The sequence below is a fragment of the Terrapene carolina genome, unplaced genomic scaffold, assembly GCF_002925995.2.
Source record: "Terrapene carolina triunguis isolate 2854851 unplaced genomic scaffold, T_m_triunguis-2.0 Scaffold998, whole genome shotgun sequence".
Lineage (NCBI taxonomy): Eukaryota > Metazoa > Chordata > Testudines > Emydidae > Terrapene > Terrapene triunguis.
Genome location: NW_020665349.1, coordinates 3,913,143 through 3,924,759, shown reverse-complemented (window position 1 = coordinate 3,924,759; position 11,617 = coordinate 3,913,143). Strand labels below are relative to the sequence as shown.

The 11,617-nt window shown below is 48.0% G+C and overlaps 1 protein-coding gene across 1 annotated transcript in view; it reads right to left on the bottom strand.

The window, feature by feature from the left end:
• The window catches only part of AQP3 (aquaporin 3 (Gill blood group)), a 16,315-nt gene extending 4,956 nt beyond the window's left edge, over nt 1-11,359 (bottom strand). Inside the window, exons 1-2 of the mRNA XM_024196714.3 lie at nt 11,199-11,359; nt 1,159-1,285 (exon numbers count right to left, since the gene is read on the bottom strand). Coding sequence (XP_024052482.1) covers nt 1,159-1,285; nt 11,199-11,306 — 235 coding nt within the window. The 5' untranslated portion in view covers nt 11,307-11,359. The remainder of the gene's footprint in view (nt 1-1,158; nt 1,286-11,198) is intronic.
• Nucleotides 11,360-11,617: the final 258 nt, after the last annotated feature.

The following is an 11,617-nucleotide window of genomic DNA, read 5'->3' as shown; positions in this document are numbered from 1 at the left end:
TCTATCTATCTATCTATCTATCTATCTATCTATCTATCACCATACACCCCCTCTATCTATCTATCTATGTATCTATGCCATTGACTTCCAACAGTGATAGTCGTGTCCACTCAGTCGTGTCTCCTATGCCAGAAGCAGGCATTCAGCAACAGGGTGGGTGGACAGTTACAAAGAGCATGAAGTATTGAGAAACAAATGACCAACAAAGAGTTCTATTCTCTCCTCAGTGTGGGTTCATCGGTTGCATGCACGCAGAGAGGAAACTATGTTATTAACTATGAATAGGGCCCTACCAAATTCACGGCCACGAAAAACGCATCACAGACCATGAGATCTGGTCTTTTGTGTGCTTTTACCCTATACTATGCTATAAATTTAAAATGGGAGACCAGTGTTTCTCAAATTGAGGGTCCTGCCCAAAAGGGAGTTGTGGGGGGGGGGTCACAAGGTTATTTTAGGGGGGTTGCAGTATTGCCATTCTTACTTCTGCGCTGCCTTCAAAGCTGAGCGGCTGGAGAGCGGCGGCTGTTGGCCGGACACCCAGCTCTGAAGGCAGTGATCCGCCAGCAGAAGCGCAGAAGTAAGGGTGGCAATATTATACCATACCACCATCACTTCTGCGCTGCTGCCTTCAGAGTTGGGTAGCTGGAGAGTGATGGCCGCTGACTGAGGGCCCAGCTCTGCAAGCAGTGGTGCAGTAGTAAAGGTGACAATACCATACCATGCCATCCTTACTTCTGCGCTGCTGCTGGCAACAGCGCTGCCTTCAGAGCTGGGCTCCCGGCCAGCAGCCGCCACTCTCCAGCTGCCCAGCTCTGAAGGCAGCACCGCCACCTGCAGCAGTGCAGAAGTAAGGGTAGCAGTACCGCAACGCCCCCTACAATAACCTTGTGATTCCTCCACAATTCCTTTTTGGGTCAGGACCCCTACAATTACAACACCATGAAATTCCAGATTTAAATAGCTGAAATCATGAAATTTATGATTTTCAAAATCCTATGCCCGTGAAATTGACTAAAATGGACCGTGAATATGATAGGGCCCTAACTATGAAGCAATGCTCTTTGATCTTTGGATCCCCAACTGCGCATGGCCGGGAGCTTACAGCAAGAGGGAGCCCTAGGTTTGCAGCAAAGCCGTGAAGTGGAAGCCACGTACCTGACACTTGCCCTGCTATCAGAATTCCAAGTGTAACAGCAAAGCCGAAGGCCAGGTTCACAGTCAAGAAGCCTCCGTGGGATCCTCTACTGAGCACGATCTGAGCGACCGAGCCACAGCCAAACAACTGAAAGAAGAAAAGAACTGATCAAAACTGGCCCAGTGGGTTTTCTTTCAGGAGCGAGAAACTGGCCAAGGACTCCTGAGTGCTTTCCACTTGAGTTCTCCAGCCCAAGTCCGTGACCAACTCCACTATGTGCGCTTGTGCTGCAGTACAAAATGGGAAAGGCTGCAGGGAAACTTGCTGGCTTGGGTGGAAAATGCCAGGGAGCAGGGTCATGAATTTGCTAGGGAATTGACCGCCTCCATCTTCTGAAGCCTACAAAATACTCTCTCTTTTGGTCTTCAAGATCCTCCATAGGCTTGCCAGTCTTCTCCAAACCCCTCTTTGCTGCCTCTAGCCAATTCCCTGGTCTCTTAAAACACCAGACTCTTTTCTGTCTCCACTTCTCCTTGTTTCTCCAGAGGGGTTGGTACATCCTTCCTCAAGGCTGCTTCCACCAACTCCCTTTCCTGATTATCTGCACCTAGCTGATTCCTGAACCCTTCCCAAAGCCTCCCACCCCAAGATGCATCTCTCCTCTTGGCCTCCTACTTATCCCTTTAATAAAACCATCAAAATCTCCCCCCCAAGACCTCCAACTTTCAACCATTCTGCCCTGCATCTCTCTTTTCTCCCTTGCCTACCACACCTAGGGACATTATATGATGCATTTAAACCTACTGTCCCTAGCCTGCTGTCCTTCTTTATATGGAACTGAAATCAATGGACGTTTGGGGTCTGGACTGGAAACGGGATCAGTTCATAGTTTGCTGGCATTTGCAAAGATGACTATACATGGCTGGAAAACATTGTAAGGACAATACCCTTGATATAAGGAGTTCCCAGCAGCACAGGTGCTGGTCTGCAGCTGTCAGCAAGGCAAAGCTTGGATGGTGTAAGAACATTGTCCACCATCAGCTGGTGCTAGTACTAACACAGCAGCTCAAACGCTAGACCCACAAACCTGCTTAGGGGGCTTCATGCTGCACATAACACAAACCTGCCTAAGACAACCACAGACATGAAACGCTTCAATTCCAGGCACCTTGTAAATTACACCTTGGCTCTGGCATTGTGAGAGGCGCTGTGCCTCGCCTCTTCCTTCCCAGGGCTGGGGACTGGAAAGTATTTGGTGAGCGGGCGGTTATTTGCACAGGGTGATAAGGGCTGTTTGCTTGCAGTGAAGGGAGGAAGCCTGCAGCCCAAGGATGTTTGCTCGGGTCAATCCCTCATTTCCGGCCCATGTCCAAGAGCTCAACGGCTCTCTCTCCTCCTTGTCCCGCTCCACCTCGCTAGCAACCCAGCCCATTTCAGACTATAGCTGGTGTCTGAATCATTCGCTTGTATTTAACCCACGGGGGGAGATCCTGATCTCCGGTGTATCTCCAAGGGCTTCAGTGGAGTTATTCCTGATTTACACTGCAGAACATGAGCTCCGCTCAGCATCAGGCTCTGCAGTTGTGTTGGGCTGCCCCCTTATAATTACACAGAGGACCCAGAGCTTGTATCCTGACTTCCTCCTAAAGTTCAGGGATGCTCAGAGCCAGGGCCTGAAGCCTCTTCCATTACTAGTGACACATGGCTCTTCCCCCTTAGGGCTGAAGGATGCAGCCAGCTGCCAGCCCTGGGAGCAAGGTATCAGACCCAGAATCCAACCCATGTAACCTCTCTTCTCCCATACAATTGACAGCTGATGAATGAGTAATAAAATAAACACCGTGCCCTGCTATCTCCTGGGCAAAGATTGGAATGGTCAGATAGACTCCAGGTTGACTCACTAGATGGACTTCCCACACCTAAGTCCCTCTGAACTAAAGAGCCCAGGTCTCCACCAACACAGACTCAGGTTGCAGATAAGGAAAACAACAAAGGAACCTACAATGGTACTGCCATGAACTGGCTAGGGTGGATGCAGAGCACCCTCTACTGGATGGAATGAGATCTTCTCGTCTGCGCGTCATAGACCCCGCACTGCTCAAAGCGGTTCTCCTTTAGCGCACTGTGCTTTGGGACCGGGAGGCTCTGAGTACCAACCCCACCAAATACTGAGTGAGCAGCAGAATTGCAGCGGTGAAGCCCCAGCTAAGTGACCCCAGACATGTTACAATATTTTGCCCTTTGATGAGTGACTGTCACCTAAGGTCTCAAAGAGATCTACAGCCCCTAGGCAGAAGGGGAAGAACTATTACCCAGACATTACAGCTGGGGAAGCAGGGATGGAGGAGGCCTGTGGCAAAGCTAGAAACAGACCTCAAGCATCTTGATTCCCATTCCTGCGCAGTAACCACTAGACTCTTTCCAGTCTGTGCTCAGTGGAGCACTGAGGGTGAAATCTGACATGCATTATGAAGCCAACAATTACTAGCTAGTGAGCTAATGGGAAATTCTTCCCTTTCCTTTCGGACACTTAAATCGCTTCCAAGGTAATGTTAGCTGAAGGTTCGGTTGCTACTGTAGCTTGTTGTTGTGCTCCTCTCTCAAGTGGTCCCTTCAGCTGCTGTGTCTGGTCACGCACAGGGAGTGGATTGAGGGCATTCAAAGCTGTAATGTCTGGAGTGTGTCTCTTTCTTTCTTTTCGTTTATTCAGGGTTATTTTGTTAGGCAAATATTTATTTTCCTCATGCTTAAGGAACTGGCAGTCCTGCAAATTGATGGGGTTTGCTAGTAATCTACATACATTTAGGTTGCAGAAAACCACAGTGCAAAATTATCCCACATTTCCCACTAAGCCCTTTGATCTCAGCCTGGAGACATTCCAAATTTGCCAGTGGATGAGATTTTAATACCCATTTCCCCCATGAATGGTGATAAACCCCTGGCTTGTCCTGAGCCGCGCCTACCAGTCAGGCAAAATGCCACACGGCACCTCTGCATGAGTGCTCAAAAGTCTGGGGAGGGGCAGGGCTGCCGAGAGCGGGTTCAGGCCCCGGTGGAAAAAAAAGTTTCGGGCCCCCCAGCAAGGGCGGACCGGCTAAACAGGGCTGACGAGAGTGGGGGGAAGCCAGGCCCCGGGCCCCCTTCCGGACCGCTGGGCCCCGGTAATTTGTACTGGCTTCCCCCCCTCTCGTCGGCCCTGGTTAGGGGGCCAATGCGGTAAAGCTGGTGTAACGCAATCCGAGGCGGATTAAGCTTTTGGTGTGCCCTGAGCCAGAGCAAGTGGGGGCCCCTCCCCACCCCCTCTGCCCCCGCTCCCCCCCCCCCGGCGCTCCTGCTGGGGTGCTTCCCCCCCACTCCCCGGCAGGAGCACCAGATGGGCAGCTGAGTGGGTCGGGGCATGGGGACTGGACTTGTTGAAGGTCCCTTCCCGCCCGACATTTCTATGAGTCTATGTATGTGTCTATCTAGGCATGTAGGGACTGATTCCGCACCTGCTGAAGTCCATGGGAATCGCTCCGCACTGATTTCAAAGGGCTTTGGATTAGACCCTGACAGGGCACTCATCACCGCGGCATCTGAGCACCAAAGGCATTGTAATGCAGCAGATGTACCACTAGGGGGATCCAAAGCAGCAGCTGCAGCACTTTAGGGAGGAATATTGCCCAGTCCTATAGAGTCCTGTCCACACTGGCGCAGGTCGGTGTAACTTGCATCGCTAGGGGGGTGGCTTTTTCACACCCCGAGCAACGTACTTTATATCAACATAAGTGGTCATGTAGACCTGCCCTGAGATTAAAAAAACCACACCTTTCTTAGCAGAGAAAGGCCTGAGATGAGAAAGGTCCAGAGCTGACTAAGGAAGGTAGTACAAGACTTTGGCAGGAAACAGAAATGGGTAAATAATACTGGAGAGATTACATAACCGATGGGTTTATAAACAGCTCCGGAGAAGAGTGACTCTGTTTGCACACTCAAGAAGGGATAATCACTGGCATTCTTCTACACAACAGCTCTCTGATTAACCTTTCCTTGCCTAGTGGCTGCTCTTTGCACCTTCAAAGGAGCCACAAAAGACCTGAATGTATTTGCTCTTGAACTTACATGGCCCTGATCCCTGGATTAATCTGGGAACGCTTTGTAGCATTGGCACGACCCGACCCAGCAGGAATGTTATCGTCCGAGTAACAACTTTTCTCTTCAGCAGGCAAATAGAGCAGGGATTAGGCAATGAACCTTGTGTAAATCTAGCATAATTGCACCAATGAATGGGAAGGAGATTCAGATCGGGTTGCAGCCAAGCCACCTGAATAAGGCTGTTGAAAACTCCTGAGCTGTGATGACAGGTTGAATGAGGGAGATTTGAAGCAGCTCCGTGCAGCACATGAGAGTTAAACGCCCAGTCACAATGAGAGTTAAAGCCGGAGCCCAAACGAGGGACTCTCCATCCAAATGGGTGAGGCTGGGAGGGTCTGGGGCCCTCATCCTGCAGCTGGCTCTAACGCCCTGTTCACCCTCTTCTTTTGCAAAGCCATGGCTTGATCGAAAGCCCACTGAGGTCAAGGCAAAGCCTCCCTTTGGCTTCCTTCACGGCTGTCCTAGCTACACACGCGGCAGTGAGTCAGAGGGGTGGTGCTGGTGCAGCTGAGGGCAGAATCTGGCTCCATGGAGTTTTGGGAGCAACTCAAGTGGCCTATTATGATGGCCGAATACTGTGAGCCACATGTCAGTGGCAGTCTCCGATGGTGGAATCAGTGCAGAAGCTGCAAGGGGCTTTGGGCCTTGCTCAGCTTCAAATCTGTCTCCTTTTAAAGTTCAAATCTATATGCGTTCATAGCTTTGAATTCATAACCCTTCAGGCTATAGAGATCATCTAGTCGGCCTGCCCCCTACCTAGCACAGTTATATGCAATGGGTTCAGAGCCATACTGCAGCAGCTATCCCAGTGAAAAGGGGGGAGGGGGGGGGAGGGAGAGTCAGTAACAATAAGGTTTGTAATGGATCTTTCTGCATAAGAGTTGGAATTCACTCCCTGTGCAGAAGCGCAGCCCAAGGCTTATGCACCACTGAAGAACTCAAGAGATAAGACGGCTTAAATGGGGTTTATGTGGTGGGCAGATCTTGGGCTGGCGCCCTGCACAGGGGGTGAATGTCACCCCATATGAGAAAGTTATAACAAATGGCATTGGAAGGGTCTGTCAAGACAGAATGTATAGGCTATTTTTTTCCCCACTAAAGCAAGCTCAACCATTCCCCACCGATTTGTGGTAGAAAGGCGAATGCACGGGACGAAGGGTCAAGAGACCAGAGTGCCATTTCTAGCTCTGCCACAGACTTCCCACGATGTCTTGGTCAAGTCATTTAAGGCCTGATCCTGCAGCAAGGAAGGAAGACACTGAGTACAGTGGGCACAGGATCCGGCTGTTAAATTGTGCCTCATTTCTCCCATCTGTAAAATGGGGAAATCACACTCCCCTACTTCACTGGAGTGGGGGTGGCCTCGTTAGTGCTTGTGAAGTGCTTTGAGATCCTCAAATGGAAGGCACTAGAGGGAAAGTGGTGTTATTGCCATTTCATTAAATGACTTCCTTGCCCACAAGACACGCCCACTACAACCACTTTTTCAGCACTGTGGTATTATGACCTGCATGTGATATTTTTGCTGGTGCTCGAAGTTGATTGAATTTACACTTAAGTTTTTAAAACTCTAGCAAAATATTAACATAATGCAAGGGCCATGCTTAGCAAGTCTGAAAGCAAACCAGCCTTTCCAAGTCCTATATAAAGCAAATATGGTGTAGCAAACTGCCTAATATGTCTGAGTACTGCTGCCCTGTACTGGATGGAATCAGAACAGCTTGACTATGTTTCATAGGCCCTATACTGCTAACAACTGAAGGAGATTCTCCTTTACTTTTATCCCTACAGTTACACTATGAAATTTAGGTTTCCATGGCATGTGGCATAGTTACAACCATGAAGTTCCAATTTGTAACAGTAAAGTCTTTCATCACACCAGTCCTGTTTGAAGAATGACCAACGGAGTCGGATTCAAAACTGCTCTTTGTTCCTTCCTTGTGTCTAAACAACAGTGAAAACCAGCTAATCCACCATGCAAAGTCCGTCAGAGAGCCGAACTATTATACCAGCCAGATATGAAGGATACAAAGTCTGACCTTTTAGCTAGCTCCGGTATTTAAAACAGAGCAGGTCTGTAGCAATGTAACAGTTGCAACCCTTTTACATTTAAGCCGGGTGGAAAAAGCTGGGCTGATGGAATTTTTTTTTTTTTAATTGGCTGCTACAGTAATAATACAAATTTATTACACAAGTACTCCTGTTCTTTTTGCGGATACAGACTAACACGGCTGCTACTCTGAAACCAGTAATAATACAAACAGCCGACTTGTGAAATTCGTTTGATATTTGCATTGCTTAACTATTGCCAGTAGGTGGCGCTTTGGAGCAGGCAAGAAGGAAGACGAAGTAGGGAAAAAAGATCTTAATAATGTGTTGAACTGCAGAAGCCCTGGGGCATAAATCGCCCCCTCCTAAAATGAGAAGAGAGATGGCAGTGACTGGAATTTTTAGGTAAGTTCAACTAATTTCCTCGGCTTCTTTTGCTGCACGATTTCCCTGATTTTCTAAGAAGGAACATTTTTTGACATGCTTCCCGTACAGTGTTTCTGTACCATGTACAAAGACATTTGTTGCAGGGTAAGGTGCCTCTCTTGGCGCTGTGATCTTTGTGCCAGCCAAAGGCGAGAGATCTGTTGGGGAGAAACTGGGATCACGCCCAGTGCCTTTGGGTGTCACAAATCTTCCATTACAAAGCGCAGGTCTAATGTTATGTGCACAGTCCTATACCTGTTGAAGTCAATGGAAATTTGACCTCAGTGAGAACAGGAGCAAACCTCAAGCCTACCCTCAATATTAATCTGCATGTATACTAAACCTGGAGAGATGGGGACAAATCCAGCCAACTCTGAGCCTGATCCTACATCCCTTGCACAGCCAAAACCCCAACTGATGTTAATGAAAGTTATGGGTGCAAACAGAAGCTGGGATTGGGCTCTGTGGGAGGTTAAAAATGACCCTATAAAAATAAACATATTTCACTTACACATGATCACATGCACCACTCCACACACCAGCCGGGTGACAGTCAGCCTGCTGCGACTCCCATAAGGGCAACTTAGCTACCCAGGGTGTGCTCCCACCAGACAGCATTGTTCCTCCAGTGGAGACTGCCAGACTCAGAAACGGGTCTGAGTGTATTCACATGAAAAAGGTAGTCAGTGGGCTCAAAGCTGGGGATGGGAAGGACCACAGGCAGATGCATGTGATCGGTTCCTATCCCAGGATTAACCAACCCGACCTGCTGCCAGGCTTACATGGAAAGGAAGATATGGGCTAATGTTCTCAGAGACTCTGACTTCAAGCCCTTTTTGTTCCAGTCAGACCCCAGAACAAGGGATGATCTGGGATTGAGAGCAAACTGAAAAAAGCAAGAAGGGAATCATCAATCGGCCTTTCGAAATGGCCCTTTCCTGCCTCTTCTCTGACAGCCAGAGATCCCACTGCATTAAATACAGCCTCTAAATTCACTTAACGATGTGAGGGGAGACTGAAGCAGGAAACAGCGTGGGGTGTGGAGCAGCGCAGCCCCCCTGCATTGAATCTCTTTGGCAGGTGCTCCTGGCTCCGAACCCCAGATTCCAATGCAATCCATGACATGTGTGAAGCCCACTCCCACCCCTACAGGCAGAGCCCTGCTATCTATCTTCAGCAGATGTATTTCCAAGAGGAGTTGTAAAAAAAAGTTTTTTGTCATTTCCACAAACTCTGTAAGCATGAGTTCAGAGTCTGCCAGCCTGACTCTAAATCCTGCCTTTTCTTTGCTAACCGTTTCTGGAAGCTCTGTCCAAACCACTGACCCATGAATGCCTTGCCTCCTCTGCTCATTAGGGCTAGTAAAACACAACAGGTGATGTGCCTCGGGTTGTTCCCATTGCCACTTTCACCAGCTTTTGCCTAAAGCCCCTAGAAGAACACATGGATTTTCCTGTACAGGGGGGGCCTGATCCAAATCCAAGACACACACACACACACACACCCCAAATGCCAGGGGATTTTGGATCACGCTCTGAGCAGCTGGAATGAGCTTGATTTTCTTTCCCTGCCAAATAGCACAGGTGATTCACAGACAGAAACTGCACAATGATTCAGTCAGCTCCTGCCCATCCTTATTCCAAATAATCCTTTCAAAGCAAAGCATGGCCACTTGTTGCAAGTAGTTATTGCGAAAGCTGGTCTTTCTGCAGATACAACAATTATGCTATGGGAAACATAGCGTCCCCATTAGAGAGGGTAACATTTTACTGTTTCTCTTGAGCAGCGAGATATACAGAAGATACATCCGCCTCTCTGCCCCTGTTGCTTTTTAAAATACAAGAGGCTGTGTCTTTCCATTTACGGGAGGTGGCTGGAGGTGCATAGAGCTTTTCAAAGTTGCCACCACCCTTAGCTATTCCAGCTACTGAATAATTTCCGAACCAATTCTGATCTCAACTGATATAAATCCACAGTAGCTCAGCTGAAGTTGATGGAATTGCTGGGGATTTACACCTTGGTAAATGAGATTAGAATCTGATCACATATCTTCAAAGTGATGCACAAACATTAACCGGCCAGTACTAGAATATCAGCAAATTAGACAAATTACACCTGTCTGCAGTGTCATCTATATACCTACCTACCATATCTGGAAGGGCCAACATTTTCAAAGTTGGATGCCTAGAGCAAGACACCTATATCCATATTTAGCCACTTAAACCATTGTCCTGATTTTCAGAGATGCTGAGTACTTGCAACTACTATGGAATTAGGCCTGGTTCACACTTAGCTAGGTGGAAAATTTCTCACCTTAAGCACAGTAGTTAGGTTGACTTAACCCTGATGTAGATGCAACTAGGTCGATGGAAGAATTATTCTGTCAACCTAGGTACTGCCCCTCAGACAGGTGAATTAACCACAGCACTCCGCTGTGGTAGGAGCCGCTGCGGTGTAGACATACCCTTAGATTGCAGTGGTGGAGCTCAGCTCTCCTCCCTGTATCGGGTCACTTATTGATTTAAATGTCCAGCTATAGACGCAGGTTCACAACTTTAGGCACTCAGGTTTGAACCCTTTCACGAAGGCACCTATTGTCCTGGGGTCTAAGCACTGAATCGTTTGTGTCTATTTACCATTGAGACATATGATGGGGGACCGCTCCCCGATCCTAGACATGTGGCAAGCAGAGGTAGGCATTCAGCCATCCCGTCAGACTGGGTTAGTATTTTGCAGTGAGCCACAAAACAGCCCTGCTATTCCCCCTCTCACTTGATCCCAGGACAGGCTGTTGAGAACTGTTATTAACACTTTCAACACCAGCACATTTTTAAAATGATGCTTTAAGAAAAACAATCCAAGAAGAGGAACTTTCCCCTTCATGCATCTTCTCTCCTTTAGATGGCTCTTGAAAGGTTCTTTAAAGTTCAGACAGTTTCAGGATCAGAGAAATACATAGAGGTGTGAGAGCAATTTCCTTCCAGTAACACACTTGCTGTTCACACATGTGCCTCCTTATTGGGTCTACTCTGCTGCTAATACATACAGAACGTGAAATCTTTCAATACTTCAAAAGATTCATACATCACACTGAATTGGAAGCAACTCTAAAACTGACTAGTTACCAACTTTCATACATCATTTCACACAGAACATCAGGGGTTTACTACTCTAGACCCCGTGAGTCCTCTGGTCAGTTTCATCACTGGTGTAAATTCCAGGGATGAATGTGACTCCTTTGTCATGTCACGTTAGCTTTGCACCCAAATTACTGCAATTAAACAGTACTCAGCCAGCAAGCCAGACTCTTAGCCGGTTCGTGGAATATTAGCCTGGTCCTGAATAAGCAACGTACGATGTAGTTTGTTAACGTTTTTATTGCAACTATGCCTTAGTAAAAAGGTTTCAAAAAACCCACAACCGTATTGTAAGTAGTAAAAGGCAGACTTACCACCAGAATCAGGGTCCCCAGGCACTCGGCCAGTGCTTGCCTCACTAGTTTGTTTCTGATCCTCAGCATCTCTCCAATTCTATCGAGAACTTCCTTTTGCCTCCCCATCGTGGCTGAGATTTCCTTCTAGTCCTGCTTTGGCACAGAGGTGACTGGCTAGCTTTCAGCTCTTCAGCCTGGTGTGTAACTCTAATCCTTGCAGCCCTGTGTTTGCTTATAAATAAGTTGAGATATCCCTGAAACACCGCCCCTAAGTAACCACACCCCTCCCACCCTGTCTTTGACTGCAACTTTTTGTTCTCAGCATGGGACTGAGGGGGTGGTTTGCTTGGTTTTTTTTAATTATTATTACTCATATAGGCAGGCTGCAGACGCACGTGTGTCAGGAGCTCTGTAAGGAGACTGAAGGGGGGGGGAGG